Below are 19,635 nucleotides of genomic sequence, written 5' to 3' on the forward strand. Positions count from 1 at the left end.
AGTCGAGTTTCCGTCGCCCTGCTCACTTTAAGCGACGGTTTGGAGAAAAACAACTCACCGCGCATGCGCGAAACTTTTCTACCCACCACCACCACCCTTCTCCCCCCCTCCCAAGCTGCAGGGAGGGGGCATTCCCTGTCCCCCCACACACATATACATATACATACACACACACAGCTGAGCAATGCGCACAGACTTCCTGCTTACACGCACACACCATTTTACCCTCTTGCTTTCGCAGGACAAAGTTCTGCAAAATATGTTGCAAATTACAATCTTAATAAAATCCAGTTTAGCCCGACCAGATGTTGAAACACATTGTGTGTGTGTGTGTGTAATCAAACTGGTGGACCAACAGGTCCCTAACCTTTTCTTGCTTGCATCACGGAGCAGTTTCCGCGGACTGTGTGTGTGTGTGTGTGTGTGTGTGTGTGTGTGTGTGTGTATTTAATTATTTAATGATAAATTCTGACATATAAAATAAAAATGTAACTCGACTCAAGTGTCCATTGAAACAAGTGTGGGAAACTGGCACATTTAGAAGTGGTCACATATATATATATATATATATATATATATATATATATATATATATATATATATATATATATATATATATATACACATATATATATATATATATATATATATATATATATACACATATATATATATATATATATATATATAGAGAGAGAGAGAGAGAGAGAGAGAGAGAGAGAGAGAGAGAGAACTTTATTGTCATTGCATTGTACAGGAACAAAGCAACGAAATGCAGTTTGGCATCTACCAGAAGTGCAAAATGTAGCAATCGTGCAAAAGTGCAGATAAACATGTAGCATATTTACAGCAAGTGATATATATGTAAGCATATGTAGTGAATAAATATAAAGGCTATAACTATATATATAAAACGCCCTGCAGAGCGCAAGTCAATACACTGGAAATAAAATAAAAATGATAAAGGATTTTTAATCCTTTGTACCAAATGCTACAATCCACAGTTGTTGGGAATTCTTATGATAGACCATCTTACCAGCAGGTCAGTTCTGGTGGAGAGGAAGTTCCTAAATTACAGCTACAATGGAGGCAGGTTGTAGGAGACACAGCGGTCATGTGCTACACAACTATTGGTTAATTGAGTCAGTAATAAGGAAGCTGGAATGTAGCTCAAGCTGTTATCAGGAGAAGAGATGTTTAACAGCCTGATCAACTGTGTTTCAGCACTAAAGATCATTTCTGAAGTTTCTTTTATGTGCTCTATACATGATATTGAAAGTTTTATGTAACACTGGCCACATAAATTATAGTTAAACAAAACAATCTCTCCTCGTGATGATGGTAATAGAGATAATTATGGTTTTATTAATTTGAGTAATTTATGTGCGCAATTTGTACTGCAATTATTGCATTATTAGTAATATACAATTACTCTAGTTTCGACTGTTTGCAGGAATACTTGGATCACTGTAGAAAGTAGACCGCAATACGCCACCTTGTGGTTATATTTATACTTGACGCTTTTATTTTTGAGAATTTTTTATAACCACCTGTTGCATGTGATTGATTTCTAACTTCATAAATGGACTCAACAGGCGCATGTAAGCTGGACTGCATTAATATATACATTAATAGTATTATTATATAGTATATATACATATACATTATAGTATCTTTAATAGTATTGTTATAATACCCAATCTAGGTCAATCCAACGCAGCTAGATTAGTTAGACAACCAAGATAGCATTTTGTAGCAGGTAATATTTATTCATTTTATACACGCATATACTTCGTATTCAGCATTTAGTAAACAGATAAAAGCAATTTAGTAATCAGACTGTATTTTGTAATGACTTAATCACTCCATTAAAACTGCAATGGGGCAGACACAACTCTGGACAGCTATCGCCCCCTGGCGGACAAAGTCACTTTTAAAAGTGAAATAACTATTGGGGGAAAAAAAAAATTTTTTGAATGAGAGGATTTGCTATTCATTACTGTTATATTATATTTGCTCACCATTTACACTAAAGTTAATATTTATAGTATGTATTTTTTCTTATACCGTGCAGACAGTCACGACTCAATATTAATCTTAGGAGTTTCATTATGTGAGCTGACTGAATGTAAGTGAACACATCTGTATCTTTGATAAATACTGATTTATTAATATTTTTTTTATTTCACATGATTACCAAATCACTACACAACTGTTATAGCTTGAATGTGAGGTTTTCATGACTTAGCCTTTACTTTTGATATTCTCATAGAAACAATTGTAATATTTTTCCTTTAATTTCCCGTCTTGCTACCTAGCATTCTACAGTAAAATGTAATCAAACCATAAACATTTTTATATCCTACAAATGGCTGGTACAAATTGGCTAGCTGAGCAACATGTAAGCCTCCCTGTTAACATTTCCTTAAGTGGATTAGGTTGCACTAATTTGGAAGCAATGAAACGGCATCACTAATAGTTGTACGAAAAATACAGAGAATGTTATGAAGAAGCGAGGCCGGGGAAACCTTTTAGTGACAGTTGTGACAGGTGAATAAAAATACTAAAATAACCCCTAGAAGATTCTCTCTGGCTTTTTTTGCTGACTTCGATGATACAATTATAACACAATACGAACAGTAATTGAGAAGTTCCATATAAAATACATTGTTCAGTGTAAAACAAAAACTAAACAATTTAGGTACTTTTTTTTTTTTTTTTTACATTGGGTACTTTTTTAAAGATTAGTTAAGCTTTTACCCACCAAAATGCCTTTAGAGGAGGAACTAAACATAAACTGAATAAGCATATACTTCCATTGTAAAAAAAAAAAAAAAGAAAACTCATAATAAAATCACAGATGATTGAACTGTAATATTTGTTTTTATTTTAACATACAACTTTTATGTTTACAATGTTTGGTATTTGAAGGAAATACAAGAACCCAGTAGACCCTTATAGACATGAAGCACAAAATAGGAATATTGTGCATGTGATCATTTGCTCTGCATTGTTCATATCAAGTGATAGATAAGACCTTGCATTAATCTAATGCATTAACCTGGTAGTTTTGTTATTGAGCAATGGCAAAAAAAAATTAAATTTAGTATCCCATCTAACCCTCTCACCCTCCTATTTAATATCACTATTATGTACTCCTGAGTGTTCTGTTGTATGTTGAACGCTGGAAATACAGGCGAAGATTGAATTGTTTTACTATACTGACGAGAGATTAATGAGAAGTAATACGCAAAGACAGATTTCTCCAATGTTAGATGAGGATTAGGGTAGACACTATATAAGAACTCTATTAAGGTCACTTGAGATGTAATATGAATGCAGTGCAACACCCTTTTTGTACCTAGTCACCTTTCGTGACTTCAGTCATGTTTACAGAGGGAGTGGTGTGCAGTGAAATTATCATGAGTCATCTTTTGCTGACAGTGAAATCCATATCTGGCTTTTATCTGTAGTTGCAAAACTGTTCATTTGTTGATTAGATGAACAAGCAGTCTACCAAGTTCATTTTGTTCATTACACATTGGAATAAAATGCAGGCTGTATACATTTTGTACAAATTATTCATGGTTATTATTATTATTATTATGTTATGAATTACACTATTTCTAATAATGGCATATCAACTATTAAATGATCACTATATCACTTTTTCTTGGTTACATGCTGTAATAGTAATGGCCACAAACACAAGGCCAATATTTTGAATAAATGTAAAAACAAGAATAATAATCTTTATAAAAAATGTTGACAATAAATCATTACAAAATAAATATCCGAAATAACTTTGGAAGTAGATGTATCATGTGTATTATGTATCAGGAAGTATGCAAAATAGAATGTCTTATATTCACATACCCCTGGGTTTAACAGCATTTATTTAGTTCTCAGGTGTTTACTTTTGAATTGTTCAAGAACAGAACAAAAAAAGAGCTTTGTAAAGTACAGTGAACCCTGGATGCATATTGGAGGTGGTATCTTAATGATTAAGGCACTGGATTTTTGTGAGTTCAAATCCCAGCCACAACATGCTGCCACTCCTGGGCCCCTAAACAAGGCCCTTGATTCCATAGTTGCTCGGTGTTATGAATGAGATAAAGACAAGCCCCCTGGATAAGGGTGTTTGCCAAATTATTGTCATTATACTTACATTTTGGACTATACAGATAAAATAATTAGAGCACCATTGAAAGGCATAAAGCCTATAATTACTGGCTGGTTTGTTGTCATTCGTTGTCATTCGGTTTTCACAAAAAGTTGCAAAAAGGAAAACATTTCTAGTGAAACATCAAGTAATATTCACCAAACATGCACCACTGAAATATTGAAATAGATGCAGCTTGGCTTTTTTGGTAAAATAAATATTAAGCAAAAGTCCTCATATAAGCTCATATAGAGATGAGGTGGCCAACTATTGGTTGTTAGTTGGTCTTTATTTGTAGCATAATACTGACAGAAGCCAGTTAAGCAAACATTCACAATTAAGCCTGAAACCTCACTAATAATCTGTTTGTTCATTATTTGTTTGTTCAGCATTTATGAACATGGGGGTATAAACCCAAACATTTTTTTACAGAATAGAATGAATGCTGGCTAATGTTGCCACAAATCTCAATTAACTCTTTCCCTTTCTGTTTTTCAGGTTTCCTTTTTTTTTTTTTTTTTTTTTTTAAACATGTATTTTATCATCTTTGGTTCTTTAGCATTTTATTTTGATATTTGAGAATAGTGATTTCACTATTCACTGGTATTTGTTTGATAGTAAAAATGCATTCTGATCAATTTGTCTATTTTACTGAACTGACAATCTGTTTGAAAATGAAATGAGATAAAAAAATAAAATACAATAATAATAATATAGATAAATGTGCATTGTGTAATAATAATAATAATATATTAGCACAATATAATATGAACATGTTGTGTATATGTATATTCCAGCAATCCTAACGCCCTCTACTATGGCATCATACCTTAATTTCTTGTTTCATCAACATTGTGATCATTCATGTTTCCCAGGGGATTTAGTTGGATATGGTTCTGGTTGTGTGGTTGGATTTGGCCAGTATCCTGGGGGGGCTTCTGCTGGAACACAGCCTGAGCCATCGGGCCCTGGACAGAACTGTGGGGCACTCGGAACTTGAGGTTGCTGAGGGACACCTGGATTTGGATAACCCATTAAAGGGTATTGAGGATTATAAGGTGGTGGAGCTGATGGAGCTGACAGTGCTTGGTTGAATCCTGGGGCTGTTGCGTTTGGATTTGTATAGAGGGCTTCATAGGAAGGAGGAGGATCTACTGGATTTGAATAGGCAGGTGAGGGGTACGGACCAGGATGAAACCCTGGAGCTGGTCCAAAGGTAGCACCTGGGGGTATGGGACCAAATTCAGGCTGAGGTAGAGGTTGGTTCCATCCTGGCCCAATTGGGATCCCATTAGGCTGAAAAGCTGGTTGGTTTTGTACTGGAACGAAAATATTGCCTGCAGGGAGAATGATCACTGAGAAGCAAATCTCTGGGTCACTTGCAAAGGGTACATCCAGATAGACCTGTATGAAAAATATGTCATTAATCCAGTGGCTTTTACAGGCAAGCTTTGACATTTCCCCCCCTCATGTTTAACCCTCAATACAATTTAAGACAGTTACATTACACTGATGATGTTCTGGGGTTTATGGTGCCTCAACAACCTAATAAGGATCTTTTGAAAAGATTTTCTTTAGTTCAAGCTTCTGAAAACACTTTCAAGTTGGATTTAAAAATGTCGATCAGTACAATCTTTAGGATATAAGAAATATATTAATTCATATGACGTGTGACCTTTAAGACCACAGGTGTCAGCTTCACAAAATATACCCATAATATTCAATATTATTAGAAAAGCTTAAAAAAAGAAAAAGTCAGCCTACATCATTTTTTTTTTCTAAAATATAAATATATAAGTTTGCCCAGACGTTATTTATTTGTTCTAAGACTATTCTCAAATGGAGACTTTTATCAACTTAAATCAGTAAATTATTTATGATTGCAAATCTAACCTACAAAAAAATAAAGCATTGGTAGATGACTCTTGTTTCTGAGGTTAGAAGCTAAAGATGGTGGCTGTATGTAGAAATAAGGACAGGACATATTACCTTAAATATGTACTCCAGTTTGATAATATTACAGTTTGTAATGGTCATTTCCAGATTTTCTGGAAGTGTCAGGTTTGTGTTGATTGTTTGCTTTGACCCAGCTGGAACAGGATCCCCGACAACTTTGAAAATTGAACGAGACGAATACTTGGAGTGACCCTGTGCGTGAAAAGTCTGTTTTTGCTCCATGCTGTATTTTATCTTGAGATCGCGGGATGAAGAGTTATCAATGTCAGTGGAAACCTTCATGACCTCACCTGTGAAAAAGGAAGCATAAAGAAATATAAGCGTTAAACATCGGTGGCTATTCCTGTGAGTTTAATGGCATTAGTTTATGTAATGATTTTTAATGACCTCTCATATAAACCATCTTGTCAATTGTGGCTTTCATTGAGGTGCTTCCAGAGGTGAAAAGTTTCATCTTTTTTCCGATAGATCCAGTCTGGGGCCTCTGAGTGCAAAACAACAAAATACAGTATTACTGAAATATAACTGTTAAACCAGTCCATTTATAAATATTCCACAAACTGAACATTATATACTGAATTATATATAAGGTTTCATTTAAGACAGTGCTAAGCTATAGTAAATTAATTGTAGATAGATAGAAAAGAAAAAACTTTTCCAGAAAAAGTATTCTACAAGAACCTATGTAATTTAGAAATTTCAATGCTTGTGTAATACAAAACATTTCATGTTTTTGCAACATTTCTACGGTGTCACACAAAGTCTGACTAACAATGTTTGCTACTGAATCTGCCAGCCAAACTGCTGCACTGCATTTAATTTTTTTAAATTCATTCATTCATTCATTCATTCATTCATTCATTCATTCATGCACCAGCAACTACCATTAAATTAACACCACTAAGCCTTGGCACAAAGATGATTTCTTTTGTTTCCGTGCGGTCCATCTTCCATGAACGATCCAGTGTGACTTCAAGAATGTACTTTACTGAGCCATAATGTCCTTTAAAAGATGCAGGAAAATTTCTACAGAGGAAAAAAACAGCATACATTATTTGTAGGTACAACCCCTTTTCCATTTAACTCCAAAATATTTACATTCTATAAAAAATGTTTATACAAATACTCCATGTAGCAATTCTTACATTTAGTTGATCTTTGAATGTTTTTTTTTCATTTATCGCGGGTGGGTTTGGAACGTAACCACCACAATAAATGGGGGATTACTGTACTATAGAGTAGTCAATGTGGAGCTTGCATAGTAATATTGTTTTACTGTTACTATAAAAATAACTCAACATACAGCCATTATTGTCTAAATAACTGGCAACAACAGTGAATACGGCCTTAGTGAACATGTCAAAACTGTTTCTGAAGAAGGGCATCATGTACTGCTTCAGAATATCACAGCACATGTTGGTATCCATGTTTCCCTCAATGATCCGCAGCTCCCCAGTACCGGCAGCACTCATGCAGCCCCAGACCATGATACTTCCACCACCATGCTTGACCAAGAAACAATTGTATTGGTACTCCTCATCAGGGTGTCGCCACACATGCTGGACACCATCTGAGCCAAACAAGTTTATCTTAGTCTCATCTGACCACAGGACATGGTTTCAGTAATTCATGTTCTTGAACAGGTTGTCTTCAGCACACTGCTTGCAACTTCAGAAGAGGCTTCCTTCTGAGATGATGGCCATGCAAAATGACTTGTTGCCGTGTGCGGCGTATGGTCTGAGCACTGCCATGTTTAACATCCAGTGGTCAGTATGAGGGAATTGTACTCAAAGCACCAAATTTTAACTGCTCTAATGCAAGATACACAAATTTGTATGGTCCTGTCAAGCAGACAAAAACACCTGATGAACAAGACATGTGGCGTTGTTGCATGGTTAAACAATGTACAGCTGTTATCACTTAGGGTGTACTCACATTTGCTGCCATCTGTTTTGACAATAATGGCCGTATGTGGAGTTATTTTCAGAGGACAGTAAATCTGTACTGCTGTACAAGCTGCACAATGACTACTTTAAAATATATCCAAGTTTCATTTCTATACTATTGTCTCTTGAAAAGATCTACTATAATGAATGCTGAAATGTGAGGGGTGTACCTCACATTTGTGGGATACTGCACATATGTTTCTATATGCGTTGTTGGGCAGCTGCATGCTATGTGTGCATGCTGGGTGTAGGAAAAGGATTGGTTCAGGATTTCCTTTCTATAGTACCATGTTAGATTGGAAGATAGCTTACTGTTCAAGCAGTGCAGAGGACTACAGATTCGTATAATGGAATGTACCATGTGGAAAGCAGATAGCAGTGCTTTACAGTTCCTTTACACAACTAGTGTTTTCTGTTTCATTACCCCTAAGGGCACACCTGCTATCACGCCACTCCTTTCTCCAAACACATAGTTCTTTATGCATCCCTCCTGGCAAAACAAAGCTCTATTCAATGGTCTGTTCAATGTGTAAATCTTGTGTTGATCATTCCTATACTGTAACTGCTTTATCCCATTCAGGTGAACGAATGCAATGAATATAACCGGAAGGCAACCTGCTGTAGCACCAGGATGCCACTTTCTAAAATCAGCTGGGTGGGAATTCTATAGGCAGTTTCTCAGGTTTGGAAGACAAAGCTTTTATCACAGTGTCTGTTATGAGTGCTATCTAAATATCAGCCGACCCACCAGAAAATGGCACACGAGTGCGCCATTACAGAAATCAAAAATTAATGAAGTATTTTTGATACATTTTACTTCAGTGTAGGATTTCTGATAATGATGTAGCTGGAATGGGCATCTCAAAAAGGTTAATAGCTAATTGAGAATCACTATACTTACCCATGGGGCAGTTGGAAGCTAAATGGATAAACATGGTTTCCGGGCTTAACTACATTGCTGTCTGGAACGAGAGAGAAAGAGAAAGAGAAAGAGAAAGAGAGAGAGAGAGAGAGAGAGAGAGAGAGAAAGAGAGAGAGAGAGAAAGAGAGAGAGAGAGAGAGGGCAAGAGAAGAAACAATCAGTTACATGTAGTTAAGGACAAAATTAAACAGTTGATATAACAACTGAATACTAAAAGCTGAAGGTTACAAAATACAACCAATTAAAAATTTATGTTATACTGAAGAAAGAGGGAAAGAAATAAAAATAAACATGCCTATGGGTTCAAATCATATACACTAAGAAGTGGAGAAAATGGCCTAATATATATATATATATATACAGTAATCCCCTGTTTATCATAGTGGTAACATTTGTTTTTTTTGATTGTTTAAGCCGTAAATCATCCTCGCACATACTTTAAACACACATAGACATTTTGATCTATCTGAGAGAGACCAGGAAAATCAGCCAAACAAAATTTTTGTTATGTGGCAAATGCAATTCCTCGATAAACCAGGGGCGCAAGATATCGAACTGCGGTAAAGCGGGGGATTACAGTACTTAATAATCTACATCTTTTAAATCTTATGTCTAAATAAAGAATAAGTAAAAGAATAAATAAAGAGGCAAATAAAATTATTTAGAGTTTATATTAATAATAGTTTTAAATAACAGTTCTGGTTTTTTTTCTTAAAACCATTTGAAGCATTTTATTTTTTTATTTATTTTGTTTTTAAATAAATCTTTTTTTGTACAATTGTCTCAAACGTACACAAACCTTTTGTTCTCCTTTAACCAAGAGAATTGCATAACTGTGAAATCTATTTGCCTGACCACAGAGGAAAAACAAGATCATGATCACAGTAAGCTAGCACTTGTTCCTTTAGTACCTTTAGCACTTGTTCCTTTAGACATTACATTCTGTTATTCCCAACATTGACAGATGGAAAAAAAAACAGAAAATGAAATAATTACACAAATATTTAAGGTCACATAAATCATTGCGTTTTTTTATTTTTTTATGTTCTTTAAAAAGGGTGTAAAAATGTATAGTGTAGAAAAAAAAAACTTACAGATCTCTCCCTCTGCTAATATAACCCCAGGATCTTCATTTCCTGTGAAATAAATTAAAACACTTAATTTTAGCATAATTCTTTATGCATTGTGTCCTTGCTGGGTGGTCAAGATAGAATTTGTAGTCAATTTTTACATTTAGAGAAACACTGTGGAAGATCTGTGACCAAGATAAGGAAATGGTAAAATAAACACGGAAGTAAAGTCAACGTAATTCAACACTTCACATTTAGCTTATAATAAAAAACAATGTTTGTTACAACAGAGACAGGATCAAATTGACCAGTTTGGGGTTAAAAGAATTTCCACACATGGTGAAAACTTCCATTACTTATTATTTTATAAAGATTTGAAAACTATAGGATTTTAATCAAATTTCATTTGCCAAGCACTATGCTATAATAGGTAGGGCCTCCCTTTACTCACAAAACAACCTGTCTATTGTAGCAGGGATACATTCCTGTGAAATTCTGGTCAATGTTCACTTAACTGAATCACAATTCTTGCAGACATTTCTGTAAGCCTCAGCAGAAACTAGGATTTATGAAACAAGCTACGTTTTCGCAGTCTTCAAATGCTTGAACCAGACTGGCCGTTCATGTTGAAGAGACTGTTCCCAGAAAACCAGCAGTTATAGAAATACTCAAAGCACGCAGTCTAATCTAACAATCATGCCATTCAAAATCACTGCGATCACATTTTTCTCATTCCGATAACTGATATAAACATAACTGAAGGTGCTGAGCCAACTCTGATTTATGCACTGCCCTGCTTCCAAACACTTTACTGATTAAATAACTGCAGGAATGTGTAGGTGTATGGGTATTTCTAACCTGTTCTTAGTATTTTATCCCTTTTATCTGTATTGTTCTTTTAACAATGAACATGCTCATAAAACAGCCTTATAGAAACAAAGAGAGTGAGTATACATTATACATTCATAAATTAGTCCCTATAGATTTATCATTTAATTAAAATGCAGTGGTAGCAGTGACAAGGAAAACCCCCCTGAGATCATATTAGAAAGAAACCTTGAGAAGAACCAGATTTAAAGGAAGCCATGTTCATCTGGGTGACAACAGGTTCCCTTTTGCAGTGATGTCACTGTCAATTTTATTCACATGCCATTCGTTGACACTTTCGCTGATTTCGCACATCAATTTTGAGAACTGCTTAATATGTACATGACATGCGTCAGAGTTACCAGATAATCAACGGTTTTCATGTCTTCTTCTCTATTCTTCTTTCAGTGTTTTTTTTTTTTTACTGTTGTGGTTAACCATTTGGATATCAGCTGATAACCTCTTTCAACTAATAACACATTCTATTACTGGCACTAGTGAAATTTAATCTCTAGTGTGGTGAAATAAGTAAGAATCTAATTTTGTTGTGACAATTACAAGAAAACGATTATGTATAAAAATGAGATTATAAAACTAATCTTTTTATATGAATTAGATGGAATATAGATCACATTCTGACATTGCTGTTACTATTACATAGATGTATATGTATGTATGTAGGTATTTTTCGATTATAAGATACATTTTTTATATTAAAGAGTATTTTGAGATCACATTCTGACATATAGCTGCTACAACACAGATGTATATATATGTATGTATTTCTGTGTGTGTTTTCCTTCCTGGTGAAAGTCCAGTCTTCTAACACACTACAATCCATCACGCACTTTGAGATCTTAAAACATTGGACTTTTGATAGTTCCTGGAATAGCAAAGTCCACTAAAGGTGGTAGAGCATTCTCACATTTAGCTCCTAAACTTTGAAATAGACAGTGTTCTTCATGACAGTGTTCGGGGCTCAGATACACTCTCTCAGTTTAAGTGAAGATTAAAGACATATCTTTTTAGGGAGTCCTACACATAACACATATCACATATAACCTTGTGCTCCAGTACATCTGATCAAATGTACATTATCAACTTGTGATTGTTAACATTATGAACAGCAGCTACGCTAATTTGTCTCCACCGCTTTTCTTTCTCTACCCATCTCGACCCATTTAAAGGTCCATAATCTTTATGAGGTGGGACACAACCGTAGCTGGCGCAGCCCCGCTTCAGTTGTGTGCCACCTCATGAAGATTATGGTAGATGCCATCCCTGTAAACATCCCAAAACATCTAAAATTCCACTTTCTGTAGAGATTGGACATTGGACTTCTCTGATTGTTTAAAGGCTCTAGCAAAGGAGGAGTAGGTGTTGGATCTATGATCATCTCAAATGTTGAGCTATTTTATGAGTTGCTCAGTAGCTCCTGGTTCCACAAAGTCAACTGACTGTATTAGACTGTAGAAAGGACATTTCTCATAAATCACACACTCCGGTATTTATGGGTGTTCTTACTCTCCAGTGTTTTGATTTATAATCCCACCCTTGATATCACCCATATGAGGATGGGTTCCCCTTTTGAATCTGGTTCCTATCAAGGTTGCTTTCTCATCATCTAAGGGAGTTTTTTCCCTTGTCGCAGTCGCTCCAGGCTGCTCATCAGGGATAAATAAACATAATTCACTTTCATTCTTAGGTTGCGTAAAAGCTGCTTTGAGACATTGTCCATTGTGAAAAGCGCTATAGAAATTAACTTGAAAATGGCCTCCTGTAATATCACGTATCACCTGTGATCACGAGCATTTACTATCACCTTATCAAACTGTGCTGAAAACCAAAGATTTTAGATTATAAGGCAAATACAAACACATCCATACCTCCATATTAGGTTCAATAAATTTATGTTTAATAGATTTGTGATTTTTGGTCAGATCCTATAGTTACACACATAGTTACCCCCCTTCCCTCCCTGCCAGCAAAACACACACACACACACACACACACACACACACACACACACACACACACACACACACACACACACACACACACACACGCACGCCCGCCCATTAAAAGGGCTGGTGTGTACAGTATATGTTCTGTAGCTGTAGGTGAACAAACACAACCTCACCTTTCTTGGGATCCTTAATGAAGTACTGTTTGATTTTGAAGTATCTCTCATTTGCACTGTAAGAATAGGTTTTGTCATTGCGCCTCTCGCTCCATTTCACTCTTGCATCTCCTTTACACTTTATATATAAGCTTTCAATCGTTACTTCTTTGGTGACTTCGAAAGCGACTCGGCCATTGATCACATCGCCATTTGTGAACGTGTTGCTGCTATTAACCGCGTCGTAAGTCAAGGAGAGCTGCTTAATCGTGGACATTTTAGTGTAGTATTTTGTAGCACAACGCGCGAACGAACTAAACACCCCGACCTCTTCCTTCGAGCACAGCGGGAGAGACTGTAAACAGCAGACACTTCCTCTGAAGCCTTATCAGTGTGGAAAGCCAAACGGCTCAAACAGTCTGTATTCAAAGATCTAAATAGGGGGATCACCAACCTTTTTGAAACTGAGAGCTACTTCTTGGGTACCGAATAATGTGGAGGGCTACCAGTTTCATACACACTTCTGAAATAACAAATTTGCTCAATTTACCTTTAATTATGTTATTATTAATAACCAATGATGTTTATCTATGTGAAGACACTGATCATGTTAATAATTTCTCACAATAATTATTAACCATGATTTAACAAGGTAGGAAAGATAAATATCAGTATTTTTTTATTTCTATAAATCTCTGCAAGTATTTACATTCTCAAATGATCACTTCTACAACATTCTCACTAGCTAATTACAGATTATCAATTCCGTAACATACAAAAATCAACTTTCAGATTTGACTGAACTTATCACCAAATCTGTGGCATTTTTAACAAAATTATCATATCTTTCATTTAACATTTAGCAAAATTTGTCCCCTGCTGAGCTATCAGATTTCCGTGTGTAGTAGCACGTCACCATATTCAGATGGTGACTTCCAATAGCACCTTGAATGTTTTGTGCTGTTTAGCTCTGGAGAGGTGATTATGAGGGTAGAATAACCTTTATTTGTGTACATAATTATGTACATAACAGCACAGTGAAATTTGTTTTTCACATATCCCAGCTTGCTCAGATGCTGAGGTCAGACATGATATGGTGCCCCTGGAGCACAGAGGGTTAAGGGCCTTGCTCAAGGGCCCAAGAGTGTCAGTTTGGCGATACTGGGGCTTGAACTGTCAACCTTCCAATCAGTAACCCAGTACCTTAACCACTGAGCTACCACGTGCCCAAAGCCGATCACCTTTGCACATGGTAATGCATGATGTTTGGGAACTCTGGGTCACCTTTACAGTGAGCGATGAAGCCTGTATGTCGGCCGATCATGGCAGGAGCCCCGTCGGTAGTCACTGATACCAAATTTCCAATGACACTTTTTTCTCCGCGAAAAACTCCTTCACCGTGTTATAGATGTCAACTCCCCTCGTAGTTGTCTTTAGGGGCAGTAGTGTCAGAACTTCTTCGTTTGTGGATAAAGACTATCAGCTGCTGCTGTCCACGGACTCGTCACACTGGATGCTGAACCACCTGCACTTCGCCAGATCCAGGTCCAGCTGATCGGCCAAGTTCCCGGACATAGACAACACTCTTCTAACCAGTGTTGTGCTAGTTACTAAAAAATAGTAACTAGTTACAGTTACTAGTTACTTCATTCAAAAAGTAACTAAATATATCACAAGGATTTCTGAAATAAATAACAAAACAAGCTGAATAATATATTCAGAATCAAAAACTAAAGTGGCTTCTGCTGTTGTGTTGAGCTCTTAAAAATGTTCCTTTCACAGCTTAAGTATGAAAACTATCAACAATGTGGAACAGAACACCGGGTTAGCTTCTAGCTTCGTCGAGGCATGGAGTTTCTGGAGGAGCTTCGACAGATTGGAGTTGCTGTTTATCGCAGTAGATACGAGCTTCGAACCAGAAAGACACAGCTTACATTTGACTAAAAAGTTTTTGTCTTTATACTCAACTTATACTCAAATAATGAGCATATTTCCACTTTGAGAAAGTCGTCTTGCTCTCGCCTCAACTCGCCATTACTGCCGCACAGACCTGAATAAACGGAAACACGCCCACAGTATTACACAGCGTTACAGTATTAGTTACTGTCAAAACTCGTCTTGCTCTCGCCTACACGCCCAAGTGCGTCTTCTTAGTGTTTACAGTGGTTCTCATCCACCAATCCTACAATGCGTCGCTGCTGTAAACAGGTTAGATTGTAGTCTACACTTCAGCCGAAATGAAATCATTTAAAAAACGGGTAACGCACCATACGGTAACGGTAACAGTAAGGGAGTTACTTTATTTAAAAAGTAACTGCGTTCTAACCATTGTAGTTGCCCCCAGTTGGACAACGGAGAGAGTGGAGATTACATCCGTTCCATATTTCTTGTCTTAAAGCAGAGTTTCTGCAATTATCATCATTGCTTCTTTAAAAACCTTTCCTTCAGAAAATGTAGTTAGCATGGTAGCTTGCGTGACACGTTTTGACATGTCTCTCAACATTGTGCCACTTTGCCGTCGCCAAAGTCGCCCTGCCACTGAGACACGTTTGAGAGGTAAAAAAGAACTCTTCCTCCCATTCACTGTAAAAAAGATATGTTTTCGTTCTTTTTTCTGCCATGTTTTCAGGGGTAAATCATCTCCTCACCTTCACTGCACCCGCTAGCTGGTCTCCACGGCGGCTAGACCAGCTAGCTCTAATCTAATATGAAACATTATTTAAAGTATTTTTTTTTTATATTGCCATTTTCAAATTCACACCAATGCAAGTGTGATTTAAAAAAGAATAGCAACAACAAAAATTTGATGTAGCTCACTGGTAAGTGGCGGTATGGTGAGCTATTTTTGGAAAAGGCCTGCGGGCGACTCGAGGTCCTTGCCCCACGGGCACCATGTTGGTGACCCATGTCTGCCTCTAGTGGTGAAGCGTGGAAATACAACTGAATGGGAATCCTTTCTTACAAGTAGGGTGGCCTCGATACCATAAACATATCTTTCGATACCAGAATACATGAATTACCATAATGCCCAATTGTATAACGATATTGCTTTATGTTTATATTCTTATTAAAACATATTGGACCGTGGACCGGTACCAGGGTGTGGATCATTTGGTTCCCGGGCTGCACATAAAGAATAAAAACTTTTTAATGTGTATTTTATTTCCATTTAATGGACTGTCAAAATGCTGTACTTAAAAGTGATTAAAATCTTTTTTTAAAGTTAATAAACATATTAAACGCAACATGCTGGTGCATGTACTCCTGATTCTGTATGTTGCTCTGTCACAACATGGGACTTTCACATAAACTGTTATGCAAAAACTTTTGAGGAAATTCCAGATCTACAAGGAATTAATGTGGCCATTCAACTTCTGTTCAGTCATCAAAGTTTCATAACTGTTAAATATGTGTTTCTCTTTCGCTTTTGTGTGCCGAGCGGGCCGCTGTGTCCTGATCAAACTACGTTTGTTTTGTTAACTGACTGTTGAATGCAATTATGATAAATACAGGTGAGTGCAAAAACAATGTATTGCAAGATATTTCTGTTGAGTTTGGTCGTAACATTTGGGGCTGGGTCAGGTCAAACACAGGCCTCAAGGTAAAGAATGTGCAGAGCTTTAATTAAAATGTCTGTAGATGGGATTTCCATAATCAAATGGGCTTCTCAGTTTCGTCAGGCAAAAACCCAAAATAAGCACAAATTTCCCTACATAAATGACTCTTTTTAAGAAGGTTCTCATCCTCAAACATATTTAAATCCATTTTATTTATTAGCAGACACAAATGTACGCAGATGTGAAGTCAGACCATAAAATTTAATGCTTTATTTATTTATTTATTTATTTATTTATTTATTTATTGCCACACATACTCACAATCATTTATCGCAATAATACATGTTAAAACTAAAGTTTTAGCAATGCAATATTATTGTATTGAATGTATACTGTGTAAGCGTAGTAGGTATGCAACCAACGATTATTTTGATAACCGATTAATCTGACGTTTTTTTTTCCCTCTCTTCTTCTCTCAAATTCGATATCGAATAATCTGATAAAAAAAATAATAATTTTATTAGATTTTTGCTAATTGTAACTGGAACAAAATTTAAGTGAGGACCACAGTGAAGCATAAGATAAGATAAGATATACCTTTATACGTCCCACATTGGGGAAATTCCTCTGTTGAAAAATAAATGCAAATGTATAAAAGAATGGACACATACTATAGTATACAGACACATACTATAGTATACAGTAAAGGGAGCTGCTGCAACAGGCTGCCACTTGGGTGGCACCTATCAGTAGTACTTGAAGCATCATGCCGTAGATAATATATCACAATATGTTATCTGGATATGTTGTTTTGTTTTCATTCTTTTATAGATTAGCTGCTATAAATAATACAGTTTTGCTCAACTGCTTTCAGTCATTTCTCAAATCAGAATTGAAGTTTGCAGATCTTCAAGTGCATTTCTCAAAACAACATGTACAAACTGCACAACATAGTGGATAACCGGAAAATACGCGTCACCTGCTCAAAATGCTTTGTCTATCGTGCAAAAGCGTGTTTTTTCATCAATCATTGTGTCAGAGGCAGCAGAATCCCATGTCATTTTTTCAACAATGTGAACGTGACAGGCAAAATTATTAGTCATGTTGTCAGTAGAACATCATACTCAGTTTTAATTATTTAAATTATACTCAAGTCAGGTTTTGATGACTAGAAACTACTAAATTACTGTACTGGTGTGTGTCATAATTTACAGTGTTCCTCCGGTAAAAAAATAAGTTACTCTTGCAAACCATTGTGCATCAACCAGGTGTTACAGTAATTTACATGGTATGAATAGATAATTTTTCTGATTGATTCCATTTAACCTCATCTAACCAATCAACATCGACCCACGTAACAGTATATGGAAGAATCAAAACAAAAGATCACACTGTATTCACATTTTTACTGTACTGTCAATAGTGGTACTTACATACAGAAAACAAAGGAAACTACACATAGGCTATTTACCGACAAATGGAAGCCTGAAAAAGACAAAGTGGGAAATACTATACATGTACAACAGAAGGTAACAGTGAAATTACATGGCAGTTTTCCTATGCGTCATGTCGGTCCTGTGTGTTGGGCCACAGATTCTCATCCACATCACAACATATATTTTCCCTTGCTATGCATGGTGGAAAGAATCTTCTTGAGTGCCTAATCCAGCCTCTGCATGCATCTGCTGAGATGTCCTCACATGCTGCATCCATGGCAGCCAGCAGTGTCATCCGCGTATGTGGCTGATGAACATAAACCTTCCACCTCCAAGCCGAGAAAAACTCTTTAATTGGGTTCAGGAACGGGGGGTTGGGTGAAATTTCTCAATTCTGGACATATTTCTTAGCAAACATGTACTCACAATTTGTAGAAATCTGTACAGACTTACAACCTGAGAAAAAGACTAATCGGTTTGGTGGTTGTGACATTTCAGCTGAGAACCAGGACAAGTTATTTTGCACAGCAGGAAAAAAGAAACAAGAATTGTCAAAAACAGCTGACGGATGTACAGAACCATTTGCATGTTGTTCAAAAGCAATTGCAATTCAATGAAAACAACAAGACATTGCTAATATGATGTGAAAAACTGACAACAGGATCTGACGGTGGAATGAGTAGTTTTGAGAAATGCAGTTCAGTTGTGAGAAATGACTGAAAGCAGTTGAGAAAAACTGTAAACAATCTTGAATCTAGCTATAAATGGGTAAAAAGAATTTAGATTAAAAAATAAACATGGTCCAGATATATATCTAGATGATCTTAGGTCAAGGCACCTATTCATGACAGACTATTTGAATTTTAAGCAAGCAGATATTAGGAACAGAGAATGTAAATGTTAACATTATTTAAAGTAAAAAACAAGTTTTGATAGCATGTGTTACTTGCAAAAACTGCATCATGTCAGTGGCCCACCAGTATCAACAAACTGTCGCATTTCGGTTTATGGTCTGTCGCATGAGTTACGGTCTGGATAGATTTGGCTTCTGATGCAAAGATTTTATTTGATTCTTGAAGGTCTAATCCCTTGCTGAATGTTTTCACTTAAGTATTAAAGCAATAAAGAACAATACAATGAACATTTGCTTTTCAGCATGTGATTCTTTTTAATTAAAATAATGAAGAGCAATAATGTTTGTCAATTGTGTTTCACCTATTTCATGAGTATGACTGCATTTCACTCTGGCATGGAATGTAATGATTGGATGGAGTGTGCTTGCTAGACTAGGTGTTGCCCACTAGTTTGCGTTTGTTTGCTAAATCTTATCAAGCATGAACAGTTTGAGAGTGACAAGCAGAATGAGCCTTGTGATAAGCCTAGTGAAGGTTAATGCTTACTATGGTGACCAGTTTAACAAAAAATAAATAAATAATAATAAAAATAAATAAATAAATTATATAGAATAAATATATATACTGTATATGGTTAAAATGTGCTGTATGTTTGTTATTGGTGAATTCATCAAATATTATAAAAACTACACATTAATTAACATCATTTCATTAAATAAATGTGTTCCTTTAAAAGTTTCAAATAA

The 19,635-nt window shown here is 36.0% G+C and overlaps 1 protein-coding gene across 1 annotated transcript; it reads right to left on the reverse strand.

The window, feature by feature from the left end:
• Positions 1–2,864: 2,864 nt before the first annotated feature.
• On the reverse strand, positions 2,865–13,551 carry LOC310718049 (arrestin domain-containing protein 3-like). The gene is made up of 7 exons (XM_083526553.1): positions 13,064–13,551; positions 10,081–10,122; positions 8,966–9,026; positions 7,003–7,144; positions 6,506–6,602; positions 6,152–6,408; positions 2,865–5,566 (listed from the first exon to the last, which is right to left on the reverse strand). Exons 1-7 carry the CDS (start codon positions 13,317–13,319, stop codon positions 5,021–5,023), a joined length of 1,401 nt encoding a protein of 466 aa, XP_083382679.1. The 5' UTR covers positions 13,320–13,551; the 3' UTR covers positions 2,865–5,020.
• Positions 13,552–19,635: the final 6,084 nt, after the last annotated feature.

The sequence above is a fragment of the Silurus aristotelis genome (genome assembly GCF_946808225.1).
Source record: "Silurus aristotelis genome assembly, chromosome: 23".
NCBI lineage: Eukaryota > Metazoa > Chordata > Actinopteri > Siluriformes > Siluridae > Silurus > Silurus aristotelis.